This window comes from Notolepis coatsorum (assembly GCF_963971535.1).
Source record: "Notolepis coatsorum genome assembly, chromosome: 12".
Lineage (NCBI taxonomy): Eukaryota > Metazoa > Chordata > Actinopteri > Aulopiformes > Paralepididae > Notolepis > Notolepis coatsorum.
The window spans coordinates 13,833,946-13,853,006 of NC_140176.1; the positions used below are offsets into that span (position 1 = coordinate 13,833,946).

A 19,061-nucleotide genomic window follows, 5' to 3' on the forward strand; every position below is an offset into this window, starting at 1 on the left:
CAAATGAAAACAAAGATGAAAAAATGAAAACAAAGATGGGTTCAGGGGTTTAGTCGTGTCTGACACAAGACTGGAGACGAGGACAAAAATGGTTTTCCGGGAATATGTCGTATCTAAGTCTAGCTGTCCTGGGCCTTGGGTTGTTGTTTAGAGAACACTGTGTTAGAATGTCTGCCCTATTGCCTGAGTAGCTGTACACTAGTCAAACTATATGAACTAGTCGAGGCTGTACAGAGAATATGTATTTAAACAGAGCTATGAACATGCCCAGTAAGCTGTTCATTGATAAATACAGTCCTTTTTTTTTATATATATTTTTTTTGTAAAAACCTAATCATTTGCCATAAGATATTAACACTTTGATCGCCAGGGTTAAATTTATAATTTACCATCCCTCGCCAGCCCTATTTAACATGGAGAAGTTCCCCTTCTTTGCAGGGCTATAACTTTTTAAATTGTATTGCTAAATTGACATTACTATGGCCCATTCAACGTCCTATATCTATTGTTCAGGGTGTAGCAACGTTATACATTTTCATTCACATATTCATACTAAAATACGGTCTAAAGTATAAGTATGTTTTTATCGTTTTCTGCAGCTTTCTCCAGAACTTGATTTATAGCCCTAAATGCATTATATTGATGATGAAATACAGTTTGATAGGAATCTGTGCGAGATAAAAAATTTCAACTGGACGTGCTTCTAGGAGTTACTAAGTATGATCTGATGTTGACCGGATGGGCGGGGGGTCATTTATAATTCCGTGGCCAACGTTATATCATTCATCTATTGTGGGTGATATGATCATTAGAGCAGTTAGTATAGAACACGTTGAAAAATAATGCTGGATCTTACCGTATCTTCCTCGCGCCGTTGGACGATGAGCGTGGAACTGAAATATTCCTATTATGGGATGTAGAAATATCCGATCCATTTCCAGGTTGTATAATAGTATATACGTCCAAATCATGTTGTTTATCGAGTTATTTGCAACTGATCGACGTGCAGTGTGTCAAGATGGAGTCCCTCTAACGATAGCGAGTGCCCGGACAAAATATGGGTGAGCACCACTTCATCCGCATCACTTCCTGTTTGGGCGATCCGCCGATCGGCCACCAGATGGCGCTCTTGAACCGTTGGAGAGTTGAGATGGGCTCAACAGTACATATCATGTCTCCGGGGGAGAAATATGATTTCGATCACAGATTTTTGAAATATTGATATCAAAGACGCTGCCCAGCGTCTTCGGCAAAATGAGCATGGCGGGGAAAGACGCTGCCCAGCGTTTTTGGCGATTAAAGGGTTTAATGGCAAGTGTATTTGTTTGTAAATAAATTGGAAGTAAATAAACTCCATTTGAAACGGTGACCGCTGTGTCATTTATGTTTAATGTAGACCTTTTTTTACTTGAATGGCAGCTCTTTGACTGCCAGAGTGGACTCAACCTTGATGACTTGGACTCGGACTAGGGTAATGGGGACTCGACTCGGACATGACCTTGGGCTCTTCTTTGGGGACTTGGACTCGAACACTGGGGACTCGAGACTCTACTTGGCCTTGGACTCAGACTTGAGATTTAGTGACTCGACTACAATACTGCCATTTAAAAGAACAAGGCTAACCGGCCATGTCCGCTTCCATTCATTGTGCTAAGCTAGGCTAACGTGCAGCCAGATAGCTTTCTACAGAACGCACAGAGAGGAAACTGGTATCTATCTTCTTGTCTCGCTCTGGAGAAGACGGTAAGCTTATTTCCCAAAATGTTGGCGTGTTCCTTTTTAACTGCAACGCAATGAGCAGAGGCTAGCCTGATAATTAGCCAGCTCTCCACTCTCTCAGCATTTGACATTTGAGGTACCACACACACACACACACACACACACACACACACACACACACACACACACACATTGTGGTTCTTTGGTGGCTGAGAGACTAGGGATGTGTTGCTGTATAATTAACCTTCCTGACACACTGGTGTCTCTCTCTCTCTCTCCTCTCTCCCTCTCCTCTCTCTCCTCTCTCTCTCTCTTCCTGGCCGTCTGCCTCACACCACAGAGCAATTAAGTGTCTGAAGTGAGTGAGTGAGTGAATGAGGGCGGTGAAGGAGTTATCTATCTGTGTCATCTCCATGTCACAGCCGTAGCCAAGTCTCACTCTTAGTCAGTGGAACAGAGGCTAGTACATGTCTCACTCTAGTCAGGAGAACAGAGGCTAGTACATGTCTCACTCTTAGTCAGTGGTTTGATTGATTGATTGATTGACAACTTTATTAACAGTTTGCAGAATGGGTACAATACAGTACAGCTCAATACACACAATTGTTAAGGGGATGCAGACCAGAGAAAGACTTTTGTCTTGTTTACATCAGGGTCCCCCATTTTCAATTCATCAGGACATATATGACATACATGACATACGATAGTCAGTACTGCTACATCTATACATTTATGATGACATACCAGATTTGCAAATACAGTACTGTTTGTGATACAGAAGGAGTCAAGAAAAGGGAGTATATACATTTGACGTAGAAACTGTACATTGGAGGAGGTTGGGTGGGGGGGGTTGGGTACATTGGGATATTGACAACCATACTGGGTAATTTACATTGGAGGTGGTTGGGGGGGGGGGGGGGGGCACACTGTATAAACAAGCAAAACTGTACATTGAGGGGGGGGGGGGGAGGAGACACTGTACAAACAAACAAAATTGTACATTGGACTATTGACAAAACCATACTAGGTAAATGACTGTACATTGGAGGGGGTTGGGTTAGGATATTTACAGGGGCCAGTGTTGAATTGCAGTCTCCCGTAGGTGTCCCTTGAGAGAGGTTTTGAAAGTGGGTAGTGATCCACATTCCTTTACAGCTTTGGGTAGGGCGTTCCACATTGATGTGGCATAATTGCGAAACGTGTTTAGTCCCTTATTTGAGCCGAATCTGGGTTTAACATGATTTGTGGAGCTCCCTCTGGTGTTGTGATCGTGGTATTCACTGACCTTTGGGAAGTATTTTGACATGTACATGGGTACCTTCGTCGTGTAGTGTATCTTGTAGACCAGGCCCATTGCAAGTTGCTGTACTCTGTCGTCTACTCTGAGCCATCCTAGGTTGTCAAAGTGGGCAGGGGTGAGGTGGGTTCTAGGAGTAAGGTCAAGCAGTAGTCTGACCAGTTTGTTTTGAGATGTTTGTAATTTTGTTTTTAGCGCCTTTGAGGTGCTTTGGTACCATGAGGTGCAAGCATAGTCGTAGTACCCCTGAATGAGTGCTCCTGCCAGAGTCTTCAGGGTATTCTTGTTTACCAGAGAGGAGATCCGGTACAAGAATCGAGTTTGTTGGTTGACTTTTTTTATTACATTGGATGCCATTTTGTCACAGGAGAGATTAGCCTCTAGGATGGAACCCAGGTAGGTAATTTCATCTTTCCTTGTGACAATATTGTCACCCACTGTAACTGAGAAGCCGTCGGTCTTGCTGAGTTTGTTATTTGAACCGAAGAGAATGGACTCTGTTTTGCCCATGTGTAATGATAGTTTGTTATCAGCGAGCCATATGCAGATTCTGCCTAGTTCCGAGCTGAGGGTTTTTTCAACTTGTAACTTGTTCTTGTCAGAGACCAGCAGGGCTGAGTCGTCCGCAAACAGGAACAAGTTGCAGTCACAAGCTGACGACATGTCATTTGCATAAATTAGGAACAGTAGCGGTCCTAGTATGCTTCCTTGTGGAACACCACAGCTCACTGTGAGTGGGGGGGATAGGGTACCGTTTACCTCCACCATCTGTTCCCTCCCCTCAAGGTAGGATTGCATCCAGCTCACTGATAGACTATCAAAACCAATTGCTTTTAGCTTGTCAATCAGAATGGAGTGATTGACCGTGTCAAAGGCCTTTTGTAGGTCCAGCATGACCATGCCGCAGTATTTGCCTGCGTCCACCTCTTGTTTGATGTGGTCATTCAAATAGAGAAGGCATGTGTCAGAGGCTAGTCCATGTCTCACTCTTAGTCAGTGGAACAGAGGCTAGTACATGTCTCACTCTTAGTCAGTGGAACAGAGGCTAGTCCATGTCTCACTCTTAGTCAGTGGAACAGAGGCTAGTCCATGTCTCACTCTTAGTCAGTGGAACAGAGGCTAGTCCATGTCTCACTCTTAGTCAGTGGAACAGAGGCTAGTACATGTCTCACTCTTAGTCAGTGGAACAGAGGCTAGTCCATGTCTTACTCTTAGTCAGTGGAACAGAGGCTAGTCCATGTCTCACTCTTAGTCAGTGGAACAGAGGCTATTACATGTCTCACTCTTAGTCAGTGGAACAGAGGCTAGTACATGTCTCACTCTTAGTCAGTGGAACAGAGGCTAGTACATGTCTCACTCTTAGTCAGTGGAACAGAGGCTAGTCCATGTCTCACTCTTAGTCAGTGGAACAGAGGCTAGTCCATGTCTCACTCTTAGTCAGTGGAACAGAGGCTAGTCCATGTCTCACTCTTAGTCAGTGGAACAGAGGCTAGTCCATGTCTCACTCTTAGTCAGTGGAACAGAGGCTAGTACATGTCTCACTCTTAGTCAGGAGAACAGAGGCTAGTCCATGTCTCACTCTAGTCATTGGATCGAAGAGAGCTTTTACATAACCGTTTGTAAAGTCATATCTGACCTTGTGAAACTTGAGACGTATACGTAGCCAGTAAGGGTGGGGGAGGGGGGGGGAAATCGATATAGCAATATATTGCGTTATTTTGCATGCCGAATTCTTTTATTTTTCAGCTTCTTCCCCCAGGCCATCAGAACTCTGAACACTGATCTCTCCACACACAAGCACACATGAACACACACACACACTTCATTTCACTACATGTCTCGTGTATGTATGTATGTATGTGACAAATAAATCTCTTGAATCTTCCTTTAATCACCTGCTCTGTAGTGATTTAAGACGTTTGGATGATTGTTCATCTCTTTGCGCTCTCTCTCTCTCTCTCTCTCTCTCTCTCTCTCTCTCTCTCTCTCTCTCTCTCTCAGGCCATCGCCAGGCTATGTGACGACATCTACAAGGACCTGAGGAAATCGGACAAGAAGCGGTCAATGAGTGCCGACAATCTGTCTGTCGTGGGCTGGGCGCCGGCCATCATCTCCTAACGTCAGCCCGTCAGTACGGACACAGAGGGGACATGGAAAGTCCTGTTGGGGACATATTTCTGCCTGGTAGGAGATGGACACTAAGGGGTACAGGGGACCCGTCGGCGGTCCTGTGGATCGGTGCATCCGTTTGCCCTACAGACACACAAACATGCACACACGCACAAAACACACTATCTTTTGTTTTATTTTATTTTGTATCCATGAGTGTTATTGTGCCCCCCGTGGTTGCAGTACTGTACATACAGGAGGTCCCACTGGTTGTCTGCACTAAACTGAGCTGAACAGAACTGAGCTGAACTGAACTGAACTGAACTGAGCCGGCTGAGTTGGAGGGCGATTTGCATAATAAAAAAAGGCCTTTGACTGCAGATATAGTGACATCTCGTCAGAAAATCAAGTGCGAAACTGTGAACAAGATGTTTTGTAACCACAGAAGAACCCTCTAAACGTCAACACCGGCACGACACGAAGGTCCGCGGAAGGTCCCCCCCCCCCCCCCCCGTGTGGCTGATTCCGAACCGCTCATCCAAACCACCGGGTGGGTCAAGGCTCTCTGTACACTCCTTAAATTTGAATACTCAGACTCCAATCACTTCCTTATCTCAAGCACAATAAATACTTTTTAGTTTTTACGCAAATAACAGGCAAGTTTGCTGTTGTTGTTTTTTTTTCTTCCAAGATAAACATTCCCAAAGTGTCTGCGTTGCTATTTCAAATGTGCATCTGCTGACGAACACATGTTCCAACCAATCTACGTGAGAGCCTCACATGGACCTATTGGAGGAAAGGTGGCAAGTATACAGTTGAAATTCTAAAAGATGGGTTATGAATAACATACTGTACAGTAGTACAAGACAAGAGTTATATTGCAATTCCAGTGTAATGCCTGATGATGGCATCAACGTTTTTATAAAAACAATAAAAATTAAGTGTGATTTTATTCAGACATGCAATAGGCTACATTTCACTAGTCCTCTGCAAAAGATTAGATCATAAATATTACATGTTCCTACTTCGGTTCGTCCGTACACTTCAAGCAATATCCACATACCTACAGTACCACTTTATCGCTCCTGTGAAATACCATGTATAATTCAAACCAAGAGTTAATGTGAAAGGAATGATTTGGATGAAGAAATTGTTTCCACTATGAGCAGATATATAGATGTAGGGCATGGATGTTCTACTTTATCCACTGCCGTTGTCCTGACCAATGGTGCCTGTAAGAAGTTAGTGTGATATGATTAGCCCCCCCCACCACCACCAAACAAAACGGTGCTGGAGAGAGGTCTGGCTGAACCTATTATCATTCCGGTATAGGGGGGCGGGGGAAACGCTCTGGCTTGTTTGTATTATTTTTTTTTCTTTTTTTTTTTATTGTCTCTTTTCCCCCTCCTTTTTTTCCGATTTTTCTCCCATCCCACTGTTAGTCGTTATGCCAATTCCCAACCCCCTTCCTGGTTGTTGCGCACTTTCCCCTACTGTTGGTCCGAGAGGCCGGAGACTGTCACATGCTTTCCTCCGACGCATGTGCAGCCAGCCGGCAGCCAGCCTGGCCGCGCAGATTCTCACTGGGAGAGTGTAACGTGTGGAAGGTCGCACTACCTCTCTCCAGATCCTACCCTTGCTGAGCAGGCGCCCCGACCGAACTGTAGGGGTCGCTGTCCACAATGCCCAGGACCCACCCACGGCTCCCCTCCCCCTAACTCAGCCAAACTAGTTAGTATAGCGATCAGCCCGAGCCAAGGCAATGCTGACTCTCCGGGAGTCGAGACCGCAGCCTCTTGCATTGGTGACGAGCACAATCTCCGCTACGCCACCACTTTTTTTTTTTTTTTTTTTTTTATAACCTTTATTTACCCAGGGTAGGTTCGCTGAGCACAGATGCTCTTTTTCAGGAACGCCCTGCTTCACATTCACACAGTTCCATTCACACCTGGGAGCTGCCCAGTACAACCACAGTTGACACCATTGGCCACTGAGCAACTCCACTGGAGCAGTTGGGGGTTAAGTGCCTTGCTCAAGGGAACTTCAGCGGTTGGTGTTCCTGCCGGTCCCGGGGATGGAACCGGCAACCTTCCGGTCACAAATCCGCTTCTCTAACCTTTAGGCCACCGCTGCCCCACTTGGCCACCTGACCTCCCTTGTTTGTATTTCTTTAAACCAATCACAATCATCGTGGGCGGCGCTAAGCCCAGGATGCAGTGACAGTGCCCTTGCAATATAGTGTCACAGACAGCGGAAGGGGAGGAGAATTCCCTCTGAAATAGTCGGCCAATAGCGTGTTTATTAGCCACAGACAAACAGTTACTGGACAAACGGAACAAAAGAGTTTTTTTTTTTTTTTTTTTTTAAGGGGGACATATTACCGTAATTCCTCTAATAGTAACCGGGTCTCAAATACAAGCCGGGTCTCTATTAATGGCCGGGTGCGCTCTTGAGCTAAGCAATTATAAGCCGGCCTCCTAATACAAGCCGGGTTACTAATATACTGAGCTGCATACTGAGCTAGTTACTTGATTTCACTTTGAAAACGTTGAAATGACCAGTGACCACCTGTAATTGCACTGTTTACTATTTCATACAGTACTTGGTTTCAATAAATGAACCCAGTACATTTTACTGGGTTCAAACTGACACAAAATGTTGATTTATTCATTATGATCCGTTTGAAAATTTGAAATATAGGCCTCCCTCTTATACAGGCCTCCTCCTAATACAAGCCTGGTACCCGCTACAGTTGAAACAAATACAAGCCGGGGTTACTATTAGAGGAATTACGGTATGTATCTTTTCAACAGTTTTATACCACTTCCTTGAATCTGTGGAAGATGTTTTTATGTTATTTTAAAAAAAATTGCAAAAAAGCTAGTGTAAATCGAATAATTATTTATTTTCCAGCTCTTTTTTCGTGCCTTAAATTGAGCGTGCTGTTTTTGGTGGGTGTAGCACACATTTTAAATATATATATATCTTTTCCATCCCTGGCTGACTACCCCACACCACAAGAATAAAACACTTTTACAAAGCGGGCAGTACGTTAGGTAGGCAGTGTTCCTGACTCTGATTAATCAAATGAAATGTATTTGTAAAGCCTGCAATCACACGTTAATGTCCCCATGGGCTGGACAAGTCTTCTTTAAACGAATCAAGAAGAAACATCACAATAAATCAAGAACAAAAAACCCACCATGAAATCCAAAACAACACTCCCAGACATACCCCAGCGAAGGTAAGAAAAAAACTCAATAAAAACCTAGCTATAGGAAAAAAGCACCACAGGCGATGTGGAGGAGAGAAACCTTAGAAGGGCCGTTCAAGGGGGGGATCCCCCTGCAGGGCTGTACACTGCGACGAGATGATCGCAAATTGCCCCCTAATTTGGCCGGTGCGAGTGGAAAATAATATCTGGGGGCAAGCTTGCGAGTAGTGATTTCAACCCTTCATTTGCATTTCACTCCTAAATTAATCCATACAAATTGGATAAAAAAAATAGTAAAACATTCGCCTACAACCAGGGCTGACACAATGTCGTGGTGCTATGAAAGAATCTGTCGGCAACAGCGATAGCCTGTGTGGAAAAAATATTTGCGTGTGGTGGAGTGAATCTGGGCCACTTGGTAGTTGTAGTCTATTGTGCGATTAAATACCATGTCCCTGTCTGCGTAGAGTCTATACATCCAACACCAAATCCCATAATTCCTAGCGAACAATTTAAATCGAAACTGAATGTGAACTTTCTTTCAATAAGTTTAAGCCGCTAATTTTGCTCTGCAAGAAGAACGGAGTGGATATTAGTCCATCTTATGACAACCACATCGGATGTGGAGAGATGATAAGATGATGATGATTGATGTGATGATTGATTGACGGGGACACGGACACTTCTAACGTTCAGGTTCAGCCATGCATTAGGTGAGTAGTAGTAGCCCACTATTAGGACGTGATATACTGTCTACTTAAATTTCCCTCCGGGGATCAATAAAGTATCAACCTATCTATCTATCTATCTAATAATGAGACAATATGCAAATAAGATAATACTAATAATTGTCACGGTTCCCCGTATATGAAATGAAAGTGGCTTGCAACTATACTGCTGGTAAAATCACTGTTTATTTCTCGTTTTGCATAGTATTACATTCCACTTCTATAAACAATCAAAGTCCTACCGTAAGAGCCTCATACGGGTCAAATAAACCTTTTTGATTAGTCTTTCCTTCGAGCTAAATTGGACTGAACATTTCACTGTCAAAAGCGCAAATGTAAATAAGGTTGCGTCGCAACACGGTTTTCAAAATAAAGGTCACATATACAAATACCTCTCAATTCTTATATAAAAAAGAAAAGTCCCGGATATACATAAACATTCATTTGCATAGATCTCTATAAACGGCCCAACACATTGATCACTTTAGGCACACACTGAAACCAGTAACATCACAAATATGAAGCAGGTAATTTACCCATAAAAATAATAAACCTTCCATGGGGTTATTTACAATAATAATTTCATTTGATTTCTAAAGCACTTTTCATTGTGAAACAAATGTATGCAGAGTTTCTTGTCCTCCTGATTAATGCAATGGTGTGTGTGTGTGTGTTGTGGTGATCTCATTCAAGGAGCACTACACAAGCGCGCGCGCACACACACACACACACACAGTTTGTTGTTTTTGTTCTATTAGTGATTTACACACTTTCTCAGTTGGTTCATTATAAAAGATACAAACCTGACAACGCACTTAAATGTTAAATAAAAGGACCACAGTAATGAGGCAGGAGGAACATATTTTTTTAATAATGGTAAAATTGTTATTTAAAAATGTGCCCCTAAAAAATATTCTTTGCCCCTAAATTTCTCATTTAGGGGCAAGTGTGCCCCTAGTGAAAAAGCTTAGCGTACAGCCCTGCCCCTTCTTGGATGTCGGTGATAGTAGTGTTGTTATGGATGATCGATGGGTGGAGAATAAAACAGGTGAAATAGTTCAATAGAACATTTTTGAAAGATTTAAATAGAATAGAGCTAAGAACAACAACGACAACAAAAGAGAAAGCATAGCATTAACACTTTGGTTGCCTAAGGTTAAATTAATGATATACCATAGATTGCCAGCGCTATTTGTCTATGGAGAAAGTCCCCTTCTTTGCAGGGCTATAACTTTTTAAATTCTATTGCTACATTGCCATTATTAGGGCCCATTCAAAGTCCTATATGTATTGTTCATTGTGTAGCAACGTTAAACTTTTTCATTCACATATTCATAGTAAAGTATGGTCTAATGTATAAGTATGTTTTCATCTCTTTCTGCAGCTTTCTCCAGAACGTGATATATAGCCCCAAATGCATTATATTGATGATGAAATACAGTTTGATGGCAATCAGCGCGATATAAAAAATTCCAACTAGACGTACTTCTAGAAGTTACTACACGTCATCTGATGTTGACCGGATGGGCGAGGGGGCGTTTATAATTCCGTGGGCAGCGTTATACCAATCATCTAATGTGGGTCAAATGTTGATAATATCAGTTATTATCGAAGACGGTAACGTTACACGCTGAAACTCACCCCAGTCTCCGCGCGCCGTTGGGCGATCATCGTCGAGTAGAAATTTTATCATTATGGGATATATTATTACCCGGTCCATCTCCAGCTTGTATAATGGTATATACGTCCAAATCATGTTGTTTATCGAGTTATTGGCAATCGATCGCTATGTAGTGTGACGAGCTAGAGTGCCGGAACCTATCCCGAGTGGCCGGAAGCAATACGGACATCTAGCACAACCTCTACTGCGCTTCCTGTTAAGCGGTTGCGCGATCGGCCACCAGATGGCGCTCCTGAACCGCCAGAGAGCTCAGTGGGTCCTGCTGGTGGATCTCAGGCCAGCGGAGGGACATTATGAATCCGATCGCAGATTTTTGAAATATTGATATAAAGACGACGTACAGCGTCCCCCGGCAACTTTAGCATGGCCAGCAAAGACGTCTAAAGACGGGTCCCGGCAGTCAAAGTGTTAACCGAAGCTAATTCATCCTGTTGTGACATCATCAAGGGGAAGCAATTCTGAGCCGTTTGTCAATCTGAAGACTTCAAACCCTCACACTACCCTCAGTACAGTACAGATGTAATTCCCCCCCCCCCCCCCCAGAACCTAAATAACATTTCAGACTGCCAAATTCATATGACGACTAAGCAAAAACCCCTTTGACATATGTCCCCTTTAACCTTTTTGAATCACTTCTTCAACTCACCAGAAACGGCACAAGTGAAATTCCAGATAAATAAGCCACTAAAGCATGATTCTTCCGAGGAATACCGGAAGGAAGACATTTATGAATGAAAACCATTACATGACAATTTAAACACTGCTCACAAGAAGAAGAAAAACAAGATAGATTGTTTTATTTTGAAAATGTGTTCATGTACAGTGTAAATACAGCATTGGTGCGCTGAGTCTGCTGGCTAAGGTCACACTGTTTAAATAAAAAAACAACAGAGAATGAAGTTAAAATATTTATATTGGATCAGTATTAACTGCTTCAGGAGGGAGATCTATAATGTGTTCCATTCCATTGTTATGTGATGAGAGGTCAAAGGTTTCCAATAAGGCCTAGAGGGGAAGACACCACTGACGGAACATTTATTCCCTATGATGTTTTTGTAATTTTGCACTGCAACAAAACAAGTAACGCTTAAGTGTTTTTAACGGGTATCGGGAATTTCAAGCTTATGTAAAGACATTTTAAGAAAATGTATCTTACTCTAGTCTAGACGTCTTGCTGGTTTATTAAAATGATGTAACCCGTTTCAAGAGTAGACGTTGAACATTTGTCAAAGTGTTTTGTTTTGAAGTCTTTTTTTTATTTTTATTTTTTTTAAGTTGCATCATCTGCCAAATGGAAATGTCTTTGAAATATTTTTAAATGAGCTTGAAATTTCTAAATACATCATTAAAACAGTAAAAACATTGGCCTCAACTTTTTTTGTTTTGTTTTTTGTTTTGATACTACACAGGTTAAATTGAATGTCTAAACTCTGATATGGCATCACAATGTATGTGTATCATAAAAAAAATCACAATTATAAAAAAAGAAATGTACATCCAGACTTTCTACTTATTTTGTAGGTTTTACCGTCAGTTTCTTATATGTCCGTGATTTATCTCAGCTGTTTGTTCAAAGTCACAAGAGAATTGACCAATCATGATGATTTAATATGTCAATTAGGGATGCACCGATCTGACTTCTTCAGTCCCGATACCAGTACCTGGGCTTTGGGTCTCGGCAGATACAGAGTACTGATCTGATCCATTACCTTTAATGGTAAATGGTGCATTTATATATCTCTTTTATCCAAAGCGCTTTACAATTTGTTCCTCACATTTTACCCATTCACTCACACATTCACACACCGACGGTGGAGGCGACCATCCAAGGTGCCAACCTGCTCATCTGGAGCAATTAGGGGTTAAGTGTCTTGCTCAAGGACACTTCGACATGCTGAGCGGGAATTTAACCGGGAACCTCTGGATTTACAGACGACTGCTCTACCTCCCAAGCCACTGTCGCCCCTTAATGAAGAGTATAGACTTGGACTATCATTTTGAGGTTATTGGACACAGATTTATTGAGATATAAAACATTGTCCCCATTAAAGAGAGTTAAAGGAACACGCCAACATTTTGGGAAATTAGCTTATCTTCTCCAGAGAGAGATAAGAAGATAGATACCAGCACTGTCCGCTTCCATTCATCGTGCAGCCAGACAGCTTTCTACTGAACACACAGAGAGGAAACTGGTATATTCTTGTCTCTCTCTGGAGAAGACGGTAAGGATTTCCCAAAATGTTGGCGTGTTCCTTTAACGTGTCAAAAATGCAGCAAATCAAGTCACTTTGCTTCGATTTCTGGCATGATGTGTTTTCTCTGATCTGGGAAATGTTCTATTTTAGCCTGACCGATATATTTCTCCATCTCAACTTTAAGTTACGGTCAAATTAAGGGTTAGGTTTATGAACGCCCATCTATAGACCTTCTGGGTATATAAAACATGGGAAATCCCAATGGGTAAAGCCTACAGTAACGACCTTGGGCCGCCTGTGGAAACTCCTAGGCTGGTTATTGGATGTGTGCGGTATTAGCCCTGTGCACTGAACTCTACCTCTGCCTACAGTTTTTACTCTCGCTCTCTTCCTCTTCTTTCTATCAGAATTTTAGGATTTTACAAATTAAAATGAAGAACTCAACCTGCTCATTGCTAATGACAACATACCTGCTGTTGCTGTGACCTCTTTGATTGGTTTTTGTTTGATCTTTTATATAATTTGTACTGTACTCTTGTCTTTTTCAATGAGTCATGGGCCTCAATCATGGCTTAGTCACAGTGAGGCAGCCTCAGCGCACGAGTGTGCACGTACATACACACGCACACACACACACGTACGGCGCTCTGAACTTGTAGGTGTGGAGGCACAGGATTTGACCGGCGTTGGTTGTGTCGTAAGTTGAGGCTCCAGAGTATTGTACATCTAACTGTTCTAACCAATATATAATCCATTTCAGAAGCAGAATGCACGCAATAAGTTATGGTTTTATTTATTTATTTTTTATTTTTTTATTATATTTTCCCCCCTCCGTGTAGTGACTGTAGGGGTCACTGTCCACAACGCCCAGGACCCACCCATCAGCTTTCCCACCCCTAACACTGCCAATTGTGTTGGTATGAACGACCAGCCAAGCTGATAGCAACGGCGAGAGCTGGATTCGAACCCAGCGTCTCCAGCGTTGATGGCGAGCGCCTTGCCCACTACACCACCTAGCCGCCCAAGTTATGGGTTTTTAAAAGTCGTATTTGGGGGCAATTGACCAATGGTAGGCTTTTTTATTTATTTGGGTAAGAGTTTCTTATCTGGGTAAGAGTGCTCTCGACCACTCTTAGAATTTGGTCTTGCCTGAGAGAAAAGCTAAAATAAGAAAACATTGCTGAATCCCAGGTAAGAACAAAATAAGGAAAAATGCTAGTTAAGAATAAAATAAGAGGAAATCTGTTCTTATATCGCTTCGTGAATGAGGCCCATTGTTCCCATATTGCCAAACTTTATTTCTTTCTCTTGTTTGTTCTTTCTTTCTATTCCCCCTTTTTCTTTCTTTCTTTCTTTCTTTCTTTCTTTCTTTCTTTCTTTCTTTCTTTCTTTCTTTTTCTTTCTTTCTTTCTTTCTTTCTTTCTTTCTTTCTTTCTTTCTTTCTTTCTTTCTTTCTTTCTTTCTTTCTTTCTTTCTTTCTTTCTTTCTTTCTTTCTTTCTTTCTTTCTTTCTTTCTTTCTTTCTTTCTTTCTTTCTTTCTTTCTTTCTTTCTTTCTTTCTTTCTTTCTTTCTTTCTTTCTTTCTTTCTTTCTTTCTTTCTTTCTTTCTTTCTTTCTTTCTTTCTTTCTTTCTTTCTTTCTTTCTTTCTTTCTTTCTTTCTTTCTTTCTTTCACTAACTTTGGTTTAAACACCTGCTCCCAGATCTTCTAGAAAACCTGCACAAGAAATAAACGTTTAAACCTTTCATAGTAGTAGTATTCTCTTCTGACTCTGGGAATATACAAATAAGTGTATTTCTGTGTGTAATAAGTGTTATATTATACTTCTATCATACTTTTGATGTATTTTTGGTTACTTTTGCCTACCAAAATAACAAGTATAATTTCATAAAGGTACATATAGGTCGAAATTTACTTTTAACACACTTAATATACGTTCAGTATGTTAATCTATTAATGTTTGACTTGGGCTAAGGGTTTCCATCTCCATTGCCACACCCATGCTACGATTAATAAATAACTAGACTGGTGCCACACCCATACTAAAATAAATAAATAGATAAATACATGACTAGACTGGTGCCACACCCATATTAAAATAAATGAATGGATAAATACATCACTAGACTGGTGCCACACCCATAGTAAAATAAATAAATGGATAAATAAATAACTAGACTGGTGCCACACCCATACTAAAATAAATAAATGGATAAATAAATAAATAACTAGACTGGTGCCACACCCATACTAAAATAAATAAATTGATAAATAAATAACTAGACTGGTGCCACACCCATACTAAAATAAATAAATGGATAAATACATAACTAGACTGGTGCCACACCCATACTAAAATAAATAAATAAATTACTAGACCGGTGTGAATGAATGAATGAATGAAAACTTTATTTAACAGATTGCAGAATGGGTACAATACAGTACGGCTCAATACACACAATTGTTAAGGGGATGCAGACCTGAGAAAGACGTTTGTCTTGTTTACCTCAGTGTCACACCCATACTAAAATAAATAAATAGATAGATAAATAACAACTTGTGCCACACGTATTAAAATAGATAAATAACAACTAGACTAGCGTTGTCAGTGCATGGCCTTGAAAAGCGACGCAGAGCTTGCTCTATTTCTGCTGGGCAAGTAAACTCACTCATGCTAATTTCTCCTAAATTGCCTACTGCAGTTTTAAGGTGCCTCCTTTGAACATTCCTAGTTGGGCAACAAGGTGAAAGGAAACGGCCTTGCAATTAACACACAGCCACGTCAGACTCAGTGCGCACGAGTCAAGGAGGCAAAATAGGAAGTATGCTGGATCCTGGTCAGAACAATGGGGCAGATTACACACATTTGCATTTGTTAGCCATGCTAGCGATATAAGATAAGATAAGATAAGATATTCCTTTATTGATCCCCTTGGGGAAATTCAGGCATCATAGCAGCATGGGGGGGAGGGGGGGGGGTACAGGTAGTAAAACAACACAGTATACAGGTAGTAAAAAACAACACAGGCAGTGTAAACAATTTGATCAATATGGTCAATATAATTTACTATCTGACTCGCTGAGGAATATTCACATTATTCACAGTGTCACATAAGGTGCAGTATGCATGAGGTAGTGTTATAATTTACTATCTACTGAGTATACATTATTCACAGTATCACGGTATCCACTGAAATATACATTATTCACAGTATCACAGTATACTATAGTATAGGGTGCAGTAAGCCTAAGGTAGTGTAGGTTGTCCTCCTTGGGTTCCTATAAGTCCCAGGTCAATGTCTGGTAGCAGTCGCTGTCGCTGCCCCCTGTTGTGGAGGCTGCTAGTCGCTGCCCACTGTTGTGGAGCCTGATGGCCGCTGGTATGAAGGACTGTCCGAGGCGGTTAGTTGAGTGTCGGGGGGGAATGAGTCTGTGGCTGAACGAGCTTCTCATCTTGACTAGCTCGTCGTAGAGGGGGTGGTAGGGGTTCTCCATGATGGCAGCCAGCTTCCTTATCATCCCCCTCTCTACCATCACCTCAAGTCTAGGTAGCTCGACTCCCACCACGGAGCTAGCCTTCCTCACCAGCTTGTTGAGCTTGTTGGTGTCCCTTGAGTTGATGTAGCCTCCCCAGCATGCCACAGCATAGAAGAGGATGCTGGCCACAACAGACTGGTAAAAAGACTGCAGCAGTTTGTTGCACACATTGAAGGACCTGAGTCTCCTCAGGAAGAACAGCCTGCTCTGTCCCTTCCTGTAAAGGGCCTCTGTGTTGTCCGACCAGTCCAGTTTATTGTTCAGGTGTACCCCAAGGAACTTGTATGAGTCCACCATCTCCACATCCACCCCTCGGATGGAGATGGGAATCGGGGGGGGGCCTCTTCTTGCCCCTCCGGAAGTCCACCACCAGCTCCTTGGTCTTACTGGTGTTGAGTTGGAGGTGGTTGCTGTCGCTCCACCCCACGAAGCTCTCCACCAGGGCTCTGTACTCCTCCTCATCATTGTCGGTGATGTAGCTTACGATGGAGGAGTCGTCTGAGAACTTCTGCAGGTGGCACCCGCTTGAGTTGCGGCAGAAGTCTGAGGTGTAGAGGGTGAAGAGGAAGGGTGACAGCACAGTTCCTTGGGGGGCGCCGGTGTTGCTCACCAGTACGTCAGACTGACTGTCCTTTAGTCTGACGTACTGTGGCCTCTCAGTGAGATAGTCCTTGATCCAGGCCACCAAGCCGTGCTCCAGCTGCATCGCAGAGAGCTTCTCCGCTAGCAGTGACGGCTGGATGGTGTTGAAGGCGCTGGAGAAATCAAAGAACATAATCCTCACTGAGCTGCGCGGCTTCTCCAGGTGCGTGTACGCTCTGTGGAGCATGTAGATGATGGCATCCTCCACCCCGATGTTTGCCTGGTATGCAAACTGCAGGGGGTCGAGGGAGTCACGCACCAGGGGCTTGAGGTCAATCAATCCATGCCAAAGCTCTATCAACTGGGCTCAATCACATTGTGTTTACAAACAAGAAACCCACATACATTTCACTCAGAACAACCTTTGTAAGAAAGGGTGATCCACCCTCTCATCTTCAACAGGACTGAGAACATTCACGACTACTAGTTGGAATGAAGCAGTAACTCTACTGTATGTACTCTGCAGTAATGTTGATATTTCATTGTGTAATGATACTTGGTTCAATATTGGCTTTAAATGTTGCTTTGTGGAAATTAACGACAATTGTTGGTCAAACAGTGTCAAATTTGAGTGACTTCAGTGCATATTAGCATAGTAGGTAATATATATAGGCAAGGTCGATTCCTTAGTAGCAGAGTGCATACTAGTGAAATACAGTACAACGCCTAGAGGATTATTCATTTGTGAATTAATTGTATCTTTTTGTAATCTATATGTTAATAAATGAAAATAAGACTTGGCACACCAATGTCAAATGGCAATGTGTAGAAATAATACACTTTATTTGTATGGCACCTTTCATACAGGGAATTTGTATCAGTAAGAAATAAAACAAAAAATCTGTGTAAAACAAGCAGCAAGAGCAAAGCATAATGTGGGATAAAATAATGCAGGTGACGTTCCAATAGGCTTCTTGAATTTCTGTAATCTGTTACAAAACATGATAAAGGTCATAGTATGCACCCAGTGGATAGTGGGGCATATAAATAGAATAAAAAATAAGTTAAATAATAGCAAGGGTAAGACGGGAATAAAATGATAATATTGAGAAATGTAATTAATTACTTCTCTCACCCTTTGTCACTTCAGCAACTTCAAAAGGAAACGGAATATACACTGGATGTCTTACATTTTTATTTTGTTTACAAAATAATTTACCGTGCAGTAAGGGTTAACATGGACAACTGAAGACTCTTTGTTTTAATGTCTGTCCTCGTTTGACTTGTGGTAACGTCCCACACAGCCAGAGAAAAGTACCGCTCTCAGTAGCCATACTGTACGTTTGTGCATGAACCACATGTTCATGAAATATTGTTTACCAGCCGCTAAAGGAACACGCCAACATTTTTCGGAAATTGTCTTATCGTCTTCTCCAGAGAGAGACAAGAAGATAGATACCAGTTTCCTCTCTGTGCGTTCAGTAGAAAGCTATCTGGCTGCACGTGCACGTTAGCCTAGCTTAGCACAATGAATGGAAGCGGATATGACCGGTTAGCCTGTTGCTTCTTGGGAAAGAACACCAAAAGACAACCCGACTTTTCAGCATCACTGATCAAGCGGGTGTTGTCTTTACCCAGCAGTCTGGAGAGATGCGTGGACAAGGGAAGACCACTCTCCTTAACAATATGGTATCCATACGTAGCACGGGCAAGCACAACGTCAACCATTTAAGGCTCTTATATGGGGGTAGTGCTTTGGTTCAATAACACAACAATGTTGTATATTATGTCAGTGTTCTAGCAGCAGTATGTTCAAGTTTAAGATTGATGCAACTTGTACTTTTTGCGTTTCAAACTTTGTGTACCCATTCTTTAAGTGGCATTCACTTAAATTCACTGATCTCGGACAACAACGAGAAGGCCTACCGGGAGGAGGTGGAGGTACTGGAACGCTGGTGCCAGGACAACAGCCTGCTCCTGAACATTGGCAAAACCAAGGA

The 19,061-nt window shown here is 42.2% G+C and overlaps 1 protein-coding gene across 1 annotated transcript in view; it reads left to right on the top strand.

Annotated features, from left to right (window-relative positions):
• Positions 1–5,635, top strand: part of LOC311238236 (cyclin-Y-like) — a 141,815-nt gene extending 136,180 nt beyond the window's left edge. The window contains exon 10 of the mRNA XM_084326259.1: positions 5,018–5,635. Within this exon, the coding sequence (XP_084182385.1) occupies positions 5,018–5,134 (117 nt within the window). The 3' untranslated portion in view covers positions 5,135–5,635. The remainder of the gene's footprint in view (positions 1–5,017) is intronic.
• The last annotated feature ends 13,426 nt before the right edge of the window (positions 5,636–19,061 follow it).